Source organism: Sesamum indicum, linkage group LG2 (assembly GCF_000512975.1).
Source record: "Sesamum indicum cultivar Zhongzhi No. 13 linkage group LG2, S_indicum_v1.0, whole genome shotgun sequence".
Classification (NCBI taxonomy): Eukaryota; Viridiplantae; Streptophyta; class Magnoliopsida; order Lamiales; family Pedaliaceae; genus Sesamum; species Sesamum indicum.
In genome coordinates, this window is record NC_026146.1 from 4,162,398 (window position 1) to 4,174,464 (window position 12,067).

At 36.1% G+C, this 12,067-nt stretch overlaps 3 protein-coding genes and 1 non-coding gene across 5 annotated transcripts; 1 reads left to right on the forward strand and 3 right to left on the reverse strand.

Moving 5' to 3' along the window:
• Window positions 606–678, reverse strand: TRNAE-CUC. Its single transcript has one exon. It is a non-coding gene; the product is annotated as a tRNA-Glu (tRNA).
• LOC105179386 (phospholipase A1-II 1-like) lies at window positions 2,510–4,554 on the forward strand. 2 transcript variants are annotated; one of them, XM_011103003.2, is made up of 4 exons: window positions 2,510–2,563; window positions 2,973–3,002; window positions 3,126–3,766; window positions 3,845–4,554. In XM_011103003.2, the coding sequence occupies exons 3-4, from the start codon at window positions 3,134–3,136 to the stop codon at window positions 4,445–4,447; spliced, it is 1,236 nt and encodes a 411-aa protein (XP_011101305.1). In that variant the 5' UTR covers window positions 2,510–2,563; window positions 2,973–3,002; window positions 3,126–3,133; the 3' UTR covers window positions 4,448–4,554. The 2 variants fall into 2 exon arrangements, with proteins under 2 accessions (XP_011101305.1, XP_011101310.1); XM_011103008.2 differs by lacking the exon at window positions 2,973–3,002.
• On the reverse strand, window positions 4,608–7,371 carry LOC105179377 (thioredoxin Y2, chloroplastic). Its single transcript, XM_011102992.2, has 4 exons — window positions 7,062–7,371; window positions 5,683–5,771; window positions 5,330–5,507; window positions 4,608–5,020 (listed from the first exon to the last, which is right to left on the reverse strand). Exons 1-4 carry the CDS (start codon window positions 7,239–7,241, stop codon window positions 4,955–4,957), a joined length of 513 nt encoding a protein of 170 aa, XP_011101294.1. The 5' UTR covers window positions 7,242–7,371; the 3' UTR covers window positions 4,608–4,954.
• On the reverse strand, window positions 7,820–10,966 carry LOC105179402. Its single transcript, XM_011103020.2, has 4 exons — window positions 10,557–10,966; window positions 8,968–9,362; window positions 8,618–8,814; window positions 7,820–8,509 (listed from the first exon to the last, which is right to left on the reverse strand). Exons 1-4 carry the CDS (start codon window positions 10,862–10,864, stop codon window positions 8,114–8,116), a joined length of 1,296 nt encoding a protein of 431 aa, XP_011101322.1. The 5' UTR covers window positions 10,865–10,966; the 3' UTR covers window positions 7,820–8,113.

The following is a 12,067-nucleotide window of genomic DNA, read 5'->3' on the forward strand; positions in this document are numbered from 1 at the left end:
TTTTCCTCCACTTTTTTCTATTTTCTTTCTTTTCTCTTTTACCGCCTTCTATTTCCTCCCTTATGCATTTTTAATAATATATTTAATGTCCATCCATAACCCGCCATTAGCCTTTGTTGGATTAAGTATTTTCTTGCCAAAGTACTATATATGTTCTTATTATTTAATTTATTTAAAATTGTGAAAAGTGTTGGTGGTTTATAATGCATAATGTTGGTCTTTCTTGATTGTTACATAAAAACACTTATATTATTTTTTATTTTTGTTAATCTCAACGTCTTATTTTCGTTATAAATATTAAAACAACTCAAAACTGTACAAAATCGTACCTTTGATTTTGATTTTAAAAATAACAATTTCAAAAATTATTTATAAAATCAATAATAACAATTCAACTTGAAAATAACTTTGAAAAAACTGAAATCGCAACATGAGCACTCCTAATTTGTAAAATCGAGATTTTTGTGAACAGTCCTTCAATTCAAAGGGGCCAACAGCTATTCTTTTGATAGTGTAACTGGTAGAAGATCAAAAGCGTTGCGACTTTCTTGGCAACTGGGGGGAAGAACAAAACACGTGATGCTAATTCTAGGCCAAAAGGGTATTTCCGTTGCCGGGACTCGAACCCGGGTCTTTCGGGTGAGAGCCGAATATCCTAACCATCTAGACTACAACGGAATTATTACTTCTACCTCATTCCTTTTCATAAATTTTTAGTTTACGTAAGATTAAAAAAACTGAATTTTTAGTTTAATTTATTTTTAGTAAGATAAAAAAAACTCTGAAGTTAAGTTTAATTTATTTTTAGTAAGATAAAATAAAATTCTGAATTTTAGTTTAATTTATTGTTAATAAGGAAAAAAAAATTGACAGTAGACGTAAACTATGTATAATGTGTACACAAAAGCATGAATCGCCAAATAGGCTTTTCTCATTCTCTGTATTAGCCTAAATTACACTTGTATTATTATTTTTTGTAGTACAAATACGGCAAATTGTAATTTATCTACTTGTGATGCAAAAAATTGGTGTGAGTGAAATTTTTATATTAGTATAGCGGATGAGAAATAGAATTTGAGTAGGGATGGTTGAAAATATATAAAGACATTTTTGGTAAATTAAAAAAGATGTATTGCGGTGTAAGTAATTGCTACTTGTGAGTGAGAAATAAGTTTTTTGTTTTTTTATCTAGATATAAAATATATTAATAAAATAGAAAAAAAAATTTAAATTTCTTCTCCAACACCCCCCTTCCGCCAACACCTCTCCCCTCATCCCGTTATAGCCCCCCTAATCACCCTTACCCCTCCCCCGCAAATTTTATCATTCAATTTTATAGTTATTATACTATTACTTTAATAAAAAAATTATATAAATCACATGCAACTCACATGTTCATGCATTACTAGTATAATAAAGCATGCTAATTAACTCGATATCCTCATTACAACTTATAGTTTGTTACAAGAATACATGTCTTAGAATTTCATGGCCCTAAAAATCCTTAAAGATCACCGCATCATTCTGAATCATCATATAATTAAAGTCCCATATATGACGATAAAAGTGATCACATGCATACAACTTACAATGTTAAATTTCCTCATCACACCTCCAAATTGTATCACAAAGAAATTCCAATGTCTGAAGCTACCGAAAGTTGGACTGATCTTCATCACATCCATCCATTAAACCAATTAAAGTTTCAAACAAAATTATTCTATTTCCATTTTTGAACTTCATAGGAACAAATACTATAATCATAATTTTAGCTTTGAAATAGCTCAGCTTGTTGGTTTCTTGCCTTTGCCTTGATAGACTTGCAACATTGGTAACTTCTAAGCTAAGGTCTTTCCATCCACACCTGAGTTTGAACCACAACTTTTTGGCTAATCATGTTTTGTTATTACAGCACCGGCACTGTAGATAATTTCAGCATCAAATCTTCAAAAGTAAACGAAATGAAATTGCATATATATATATATATATATATATGTCCGTTTTAAGAATGCCTGGTTGAGTGATCAAGACGAGTCGTGCAAGGAGCACTTAATGAGTTGCTATATATTGTCAGCAATGAGACGTAATGTCAATGCGTGTAGACGACCTACTCTAACACAAAATATAATATCAAGGGACCTCAAATTCAATGCATATTGCCCTTCAGCAATTTTGACTAAGGCTAATCACAGATAACTAATTATAATGGTAGCCTAACCAAAGAGAAGATATTATTTAAAATCTTTCACTTAATCCTTTTATTAGCAAAGGGAAGTGTCACCTGTAAGATTGAGTGGGTTGGCCTTTGAATCCAAGAATGTAAGAGTTGACATGGACATTTAAGCTAATGTTTACAATATTGTCAAATGTATTGATAAGTTATTGCCATTATTGGGTATAATTTATTATCTTTTACATTGTAAGAAAGATATGCCACTAATCTTGCTCGTGTACTGACGGTGTATATATATGGCATTCTCTTCAAACATCATAGTACCCATTACTCCATCTAAAGTTGCTCATCAGGCTAAGGGCAAACAGACAATCTGGTTTTTTCATCCAGGTATCTTACTATGCCTCAGCCTCGTTTCTGGATCATCAGAGTAACTTATTATCTCCCTGTAGCCAAAACCATGCAAATGCTTCTTGCATGATTTCTCAGTTGGATATATGCAAATTTTTATGTATAATTTGTATTTCATAGTTATATTTACAGTTGAATTTTACGATGTGGACTCCATTATATATATCTTGTCTTGAAACCATTTATGACCAGATGTTCTATGTAGTTGAGAGTTGGTTTTTGTTGTAAATAGATTCTTGAAATAGAACATAATGTATGCTCTTTTCGGTGTTCTTTCTTTCTAAGATGAGACTGATGTCTTAGTCCCTTCTACTAAGACAGCATTTGGGACTTTTATGTGATGAAGTTTGTCTTCTAACATTTCTGGCTGTGATTTTGTGCTGTTTAGACAGGACTAGGCCCACAGAAGACAGCAATGGTATATGCCTTTTGCTTAATATGACTTAGACAAGCATACATCAATTGTTCAAAAACAAGAAAGAAAGAAAAACAAAAACACACAAAGACACTAACTTGCAAACGTCGTATTCCTTTGGTTAAGGCAAGTTGATGAATTGCTTCAAGAAAAAGAGGAGGAGAATTGGTGGCGCAGACAAGAAAGAGGGCAGCATAGCCAAGAGATGGAAGCTTTTAAGCGGGAAAAGCAACTGGGAGGGTCTGTTAGACCCTTTAGACCTTGATCTTCGTCGATACGTAATCCATTATGGGACAATGGCTCAAGCTACCTACGACACTTTCAACTCCGAGAATGCATCGAAATTCGCAGGAAGCAGCAGATATGCCAAGAACGACCTCTTCTCTAATGTTGGGATGGACAAGGGCAATCCATTCAAGTATCGTGTAACGAAATATTTTTATGCCACATCATCGGCTCAGGTACCTGACGCCTTCATCGTCCCGTCTTGGTCGAGAGAGGCCTGGAGCAAGGAATCAAACTGGATGGGGTATGTGGCTGTGGCCACAGATGAAGGCAAATCAGCACTAGGCCGTCGGGATATTCTGATTGCGTGGAGAGGGACTATTCGGAATCTTGAATGGGTGAATGATTTCGAGTTTGGCTTAGTCCCTGCTCCAGAAATCTTTGGAGGGAATGATGATCCTAAGGTGCATTTTGGGTGGCACTCCATTTACACATCTGATGATCCAAAATCACCCTTCAGTAAGAACAGTGCCAGGCACCAGGTAGAATCTGATGGTCCATCACTTGCAAGGTAGAACTAATATTAACGACTAACTATGAACATTTTTTATGTCTTTCAGGTTCTTGGTGAGGTGAGGAGATTGGTAGAACGGTACAAGAATGAGGAGATCAGCATAACTGTCACAGGGCACAGCTTGGGAGCAGCAGTTTCTACCATAAATGCAGTTGACATTGTTGTCAATGGATACAACAGGCCCCAAGGCATGCTCCACAAGCACTGTCCCGTCACAGCTTTCGTGTTTGCATGCCCTCGTGTTGGGGACAACAACTTTCGTGATTTCGTCTTAAATCTGCAGAACCTTCACATTCTACGTGTAAGGAATGCCCGTGATATCGTCCCTAAGTACCCCTTCATAGATTATGTTGACGTTGGTGAAGAGTTGGCCATTGACACAGATAAGTCAAGCTACTTGAAGGAAGGGAACTTGAGCAGCTGGCACAACTTGGAGGCTTATTTGCATGGGGTTGCAGGGACACGGGGGAGCGAAGGGGGGTTTAAACTGGAAGTTAACAGGGATATCGCCCTAGTTAACAAACATATGGACGCGCTAAAGGATGAATTCTGTGTTCCAGTTTCTTGGTGGTGTGAGAAGAACAAAGGTATGGTGCAGCAGGCAGATGGATCATGGGTGCTAATGGATCATGAGTACGATGATTTTTGATACGAGACGGTCGGACTTAGTATCTGACAGAATAAGGGGAACTGATGGCATCATTGTAATGAAGACATACACTTAAATTTTTAAAATCTGACATCAAATTCAAAGTATATGCATGGCTGTTTGTTTACAGTAAACTTGCTGGCAAGATACGCGACAGATCTTAAAATTTGAAGATGGTGCACTTTACAATGAAGAAATTACATAACATGTTCGCATTCTAGCTCCTAGAAACGGTTAACAGAATCTCTTCCCTTGTTACTGAGAAGCCAAATCCAACAATTTTAAGGACTAGTCCTTTAATTTTCAGCTATAAACCTTCAACAAAAGAAATGTGCTTTAAAGTGTATATAACAATAACATTCAATGTGAATGACCTCCCAACTGTTAAATCATATTGAAATCCTGCACATCAGAAGATTCAAGTGTAATCAGTTTCTTCCGGTACTTCAATATATCTTACTTTCTCCATTTCATTTCACTGTAGATGCGCAGGCACATGAGCCGTCACTACTGCTTATCTTGCAGTGAAGCCTCGATGCGTTGGATGAGCTGGTCTGCAGCCATTGCACCCTCCTGAAAATTGATGAATATAATTAGAGAGGTAATAAGTAATAGTGGAAGGTTGAGCAACATAGATTAAACTATTATGAACTATGAAGGGTTCATATGTCGCGTTAAACTTTGACCAGGAACAGCAAAAATTGTCATAAAAGGTCATCACTTTGACAACTTGATATCAACAATCTTAAGGAACAGAACATGCTTGAGGTGTCCAGCCCTTTCATTACTAATATATATATAGTAAATAATATTGTAATACACAAACCTTTCAGAACTTTAACCAGCATCTAAGAAATGCAATAAAAAAATATCATTACTTACAAAGCGATCAAATGGTTTCCCATCCTTAAACAAAATGAAAGTTGGTAATGCCTCTATACTGTAGTTGTTCGCAATGCTGGGATATTTCTCTGTGTCAATTTTCACTACCTGGATCTTGTCAATCATTTTAGCACTAACTTGTTCAAGAATTGGAACCATGAATTGACAAGGACCACACCTAGACAAGGCAAAAGCAGAATTATATTCATGTAAGTATGATAATAGATTTGCATAGGCTCACCATGAAGCCTATGCGACCTGAGTGTATAATTACAGCTCCGAAGGTCTAAACTGAACTTCGAGGAGAGCAAATTTTTAAGAGATGAAAGTAAAACAAAGATAAGAGGTGTTACCAAGTAGCATAAAAGTCAACCAGTACTGGTTTATCAGACTTTTCCAACAACTCATCAAAGGAAGAGAATGTCTGTTTCTTCGACGCAACCTGAGGTACGAAATTTTCATAAGCATTAATTATAATGAGATATTTTTATTTGAACTTTTTCTGTTCCACAGTTTCGTGACAAAGAAAGCTCAAGTAGTTCTAAAGAATCGATAAAGTTAGAAAGTCTAGTTACTTTATGTCATGCATGAGCTTCTGTTTATCAGTTTTTCATTTCTGGTTTTATCTTCTTTACACTTTTTTCTTCTTTTTCCCCCATTTTGGTGGTGGTTGGGGTTTGGAATAGTGTTTGAGAAGAAATTGAGCGCAAGCAGAAGTCCTCGAGGCAAAGGCAATGTGAATAACAGATATTCTATTCATGGGCCATAGGAGTGCTTATGCATGAACTTAACCCTGCCCCTTGCTATAGTTTTCACTTACTAGTTACTACATATTGCAGGAAAGACAGCCAGAAACATGAGTAAAGCCTATTGAATACGTGCAAGAAACATTGAAGCAACCAGCACCCCTGCAATTCTCAGAACCTGTAACTTAACATCAGTCTACCTGTGCTAATTTGGATATGCAAATGTGACAAATCAAAGTGCTACACTTTTAATTTAGTTTATACTAAAGCTCAACCTGTCTACGTGCGTTATATTCTTATTCCTCAAAACTCATTATTTGAGGTTTAACAAAAGTACGAGCTCTCGGCCAAACCTAATTTAGCACAAGCACACACTTATGTCTGCACCAATGCTTAGTGGATTTATATAAATTCAGACGAGTTTCGGGGAGACTTCAAGAAATGGATATAATAAAATGCTAAACAGTCAAAACTCTAGAACATCTGAAAATGCCATCTTCTTGTAGTATGTTTTGAGCATCGGACACTTATCACGCTCAAAGACAATCCACGGTAATCAGAACCAATTCCCGCTGAGCTAATTCCCGGGCAATGTAGAAACACTTGATAGATCTCCATCGATCTTCTTGCTTTCTAAAAGTCTAACAATTCAACTAAAAGAAACAAAATAGCATACATCTCCAGAAAGAGGTCAAACATTCCTCCAGTTTTGGTCAATTTGTTCGAACATCTTCTACAAAGCAAACCAGAATGTCTAACATAAACTCACCATTTTGAAACACAAAAGTAGCGAATATAACAACATTAGAACAACTAGCAGACCTGTGCACACGAAAAAATATATAGAAAAGCAAAACCCAAAAGCTTCCTAACATCGTCATAGAACAAGAATTCAAAAGAACAACAAATTGACCAGAACCCAGAAACAAAAAAATTCAAAAATGTCCAAAATTAACAACTTTGTCTAAAAAAGAACAAATAATTACCAGCGTAAGTGTTCTTGGGCGGTGCTTAGACTTGAGGCAATGGTTTCCAATCCCAGAAATTTGGAGCTGAGTGGGCAACTGAAGATAGGAGAAGTTCGCCAGCTTAGAATTGGCGAATGAAGAAGACGGGGAAGATGTTGCGACCATTCTTGGGACCGCCGCCGCCAGGGAAATCGCCATTTTTCTGCTCTAGTTTTGTCTTTTTTCCAGAGGCGAGAAAGTAAAAGAGGCACACGCCAAAACAAGAAACGAGAAACTTGGAGATAACAAATTCCATCTATCAGAATGCATTCTTAAACAAGAATCAAGATTTGACAAAAAAAAGAAAAAAAATGAAAAATGAAGAAGTGGCATGTGATTCTGGCGTGTGGATTAAAATTAAATGATGACGGAAAACCCAATTTTGCACGATAAAGCAATCAAAAAAAATATTTTTCTATATCTATTCTTATTTTTTTTGTTTGTACATTTTATTTTATTTTAATACAATCGTAAGTGAAAGTTGCTTGATTACAGATTAAAAACTTTCGGAATAGATTTTTTGGCTTCTACGCGATCAAGAATGTACGATTACAAATTATGTTAATCATCTTTTCACTAAAATTTTGATAGTTTATGGAAAAGAATAAAAAGAAAACGAGTTAGAAGCATCTTTTAGTTCATCTAATATTTTTTCTTATTAAATCATATTATATTTTTATTTTTATTTAGTATATACACATTATGTGTACAAAGTCTCAATAACGAATAGGAACAGATTGAACTTCTAGAACAGGAACATTCTGTTGCCTACGATGGATCCTTCAAGAGGTTTGAGATTTAAGTTACAACAAACTTACAAGAAAACTTGCGGACATCACCTACAAGGTAATTCCACATTTGAGCAGTAGAACAATCATTCGGTTACAGTACAAGGGTAACGGGTGTCCTCTAGTCCCATGCTAAGGCAGAAACACTCTACCTGAAGGCGCTTTCGTGCGCCATTCTCACTCACAACGTACATATACCTAAACGTCCGTCTCGTGGAAGCATCACCCTTGAACTAATATGCATCAGCCATCGCTTGTCAATGTGAAGGCAAGAAGGACCAGAACAATTGTAAAGAAAATGGTTGCACCAGAAAACAACCACATTGCTCTACTTCCAGGTTTCTGGCTAACCTGACTGCTCAACTCCACCTCTTTAAGAAGTTCCCTTACTTCATCCATGTCAGAGTCTTTGGCTGCCTGAGTTAGTCTGTTTTGAATTTTCTCAAGTTTATTCAGCCGCCTGGCTCTGGACGTGTCCTTGATTGGCCAGAACAGGCCGGTCATTTTCCACAAAAAGATACCCATATAGATGGCTACAATGCAGTCCACACTATAATGGTGGCGCTCACGGATTTCTCGTTGTGCACTGTGCATCACGAGCATCCAGATAAGCACGGAGGAAAACCCTCCATAAGCTTCCTGCAAAATAAACAATGATGAATTCAGAATATTTATTCATTTTGGAATATTGGGAGTTCGAGTGTATGCTATTATATGATTGGAGAAAATTGGTATGTTTTCAGATACCGTCCATGCCATAGCTGTCAAGACTGCAACAAGCATGTGGCCACTGTACAGTAGGTCGTTGCACCCACCTCCAGCTTTTTTCAGAAGATTATACCATGAAGAAGAACCCTCAGAAGCAGTAGGCCGCAGAAAATCAGCGAGAAAGTTCATATTTCCCCAGTTTGGTCGGAAGTCGATCTCGTATTCCCCTGCCACAGCTGAAAGAAAGCATAACCAAGTCAACACAGACTTCACAACAAGTGCTAAAATTCTTTTGCCTGTTACATTAGAGAAGATGTGTATATTGGCAAGCTTTAATTGTTCGTCTGCGTGCGTGCGTGTGTGTGCGTGAGAGAGAGAGAGAGAGATACCATATGCTACATCAAGTTGAATAATACGACGAATAGCATTAGAATCGGTAGCATATGGAACATAGTATTTCTGAGCCCAAGGATGTGGATGTGGAGGCACTTGGAATCGAGCTGATGCACACCATGGACGTGGTGAAGGCAGAATTGTGGATATAAAGGCTATTGCCCGAAGAAGCCGCCCAATACCCATGGTGAACATATATCTTGCAGCTAGGCCTAGACCAGGGGCTTCAACTGAGTTGAACAAAACTGAGAAACCAAGCATTATAAACAACATCAAGAAATGGTGCAATCCAATTATCCGTGCTCTCAATAAATCGACCAATACTTGAGGTAATTTCTCATTCAATGACAGCAGCAGCCACTGGCCAACATCAGGAAGAGGCGGTGTACCACTGTCAAACATTTGCAACCTCATTATACATCCAATTAAAAGAGTTCTTCTTTGCAAAAATAGTTCAAAGTGGAGATCATTTGTCAAACTTCATCAGTCTACAATCCCTACAACATTACATTATGGGACACCAACTAGAACTCTCCATTGATATCCATCCAAAGGGGACTATAAACAAAAGAAATAACAAATGCACGACATATCTCAAAGAGGCATATAACAGAATTTCATCTGAAACTTCACACTTCAAAACAATGACTGAAGCACATAAGCGGCAACATCTTTCCTAGTAAGCTATAAGTTCCTTTCTTGAGCTGCCTCTAATTATCCCCTGAACTGAGTATGCGACACTTGTTCAGTTCCCCCACTTAATCCCTTTCTATGAGACATTGTATATTTACACAGCATTTCCACTTCTAATGTAACACAACAATGCAAAAAGGTACAAATGGAAAAGTCACTCATGCCTGTTCATAGAGAGACATCATTTCCATTTGAACATCTTCAAGGAAACAAATGAAGTTCTTGTACTCATCACAGTTGCTATTGTGATTTTTCAAAATCAAGAGGCAGGTGGTTGTTTTTTTCTTTTTTTCTGTCACTATAACAAACTAATTTAGAGTTACAGAAAGAATCTCAACCAAGTTGAGAATTCGAAAGTTTACAATGTATTTCTTCACTTGCTTCGTTTAGCAATGAGATGATTTTCGGACCATTTTACTTCTTACCATATACAAAACCTACGTTAATGCATAGACAGATCCATTTTAGCAAACATTAATTTCTCCTCTGTTCAAGAAATAAATGCTGTAGTTTTTCAATTAACATTAGTCTATTTGTGGTAATCGGAGCCATTTGCTGATCCCAATCCTCAATTAAGGTAACTTAAAATGACAAAAACATTAAATAGGAGGAAAAACAAATTTCAAGATTTCAAAATCTCAGATATTTGATCGATCTAATTTAAACACATGACTGATTTACTAACACAAATCTGAGATGCAATCAATAAAATCCCATCTTAGATTACACGGAAATCTATGTAGCATACTCGGTAACAAGCCCACAACGCAAAAATCCATGAAATCAAAGACCCTTTTTCCCAAAAACAGCAATAATCACATAGAAAAACTGTAGAGAGCCCCAAATGTCCATGAACAACAATAAAGCAAGAATCTTTTCTAGGTATACATACTTGTGCCAATCAAGGCCAAGAACAGCGGTAACAGAGCGAACTGAAAGCGCTTCAAAGAGAAGAGCAGAAAGCATAAAAAGCATGGATAGAATGAAAGGAACAGCTGCCCGCAGCTCCAACGACCAGTGCTTGTAAAATGGGACGCGAATTACAGCGGCAATAGCGAGCCCCGCCCAGAGAGCTGGCTGCAGGCGCTCGTGCCACGCCGGCGACAGGTGGCGGAGGTAGTCTATACCCACGTACGCTATCGCAGCAATCCCCAGGCCGGCGGAACCCCCAGGGCGCCTGGAGATCGGCGGCGAACGCATTTATGCTTGTGCGATTGGAGGAAAGCAAGTAGTAAGTAGAATAGTTGAGAAGTAGAAACAAGCTCCCCAACTCAGAATATCTTTCTACTTCACAGTTCACTATGTACTTACTTATTTCACTTTAATCTTAAAGTCTACTCTGTATTTTTTGGTGTACACATATATACATATATGGGATAATTACGCGACTCTCTCTCAAATTTTATTGTAGTTATAAATACACCCTTTATAATTTAATTTACATCCTTAACTTGCAGCTCGCTATTAGCAAACAAATCAAGTAATGATCGTCTAACAAACAGTAACTTTACATTTTGAAGACACCATTTATACAAATTGCCCCAAATTTTTGATATAATGTCAATAGAATAGTCTCCGAAACAAATTTATATATAGTAACTATTGTGTAAAAACCATGTATTATTATATATTAATATGTAGTTTGTTTTGGATTTAAAGACAAAAAAAAGAAAGGTAAAGAAAACATTGTTCAGAAATTGTTGTATACTGTTTACATCAAAATTTCATACTTTTTAGGATATTCTTGGACGTTATATATGGGATAAAATAAAGAGTATTATGTTTCATTTGTATATTCTGTTGTTTGTAAGTTATTTTCAGTTGATTGGTAGTGCACAAATTACATAAATAAAACAATGACAAGATATATTCATTTGATAGGGGTACTGTTTAATCTGAAATGATTGAATAAGGTGACCCTTTAGCCTTGAGCAGCTGTAATCTATGTTTTGAGTGCAAAAACAATTTTTATAAGTTAAATTATAATGAATACTTTCTAGATTTTTTACGTAATTATGAATATCTGTTCGTTATTTAAAAAATTATAAATATCTTTTTAATGTTTGATGAAATTATATAATCCGTAGATAAAAATATAGAATTGTCAGTTTTGCCCTTACAGTTATTAAAAAAATTTAAAACATTACAAAACAAATCGAATGAGGTGGAGAAAAATTGAAAAAATTATAAAAAGAAAAACTATCCACTAAATCCACTAAAAAAATTAAAAAAAGAATTAAAAATAAATAAATTTATTATTTATAATCTATAAAGATATTTTGAACAGTTCACCACAAAATATGAAAAAAAATGTCGTGAAAAGATTGAAGTAATTGTTAGAACGCCGTTAAATCAAAGAATAAACGAGAAAATATTACATCAAATTTCATGCGAGCTCGTTGT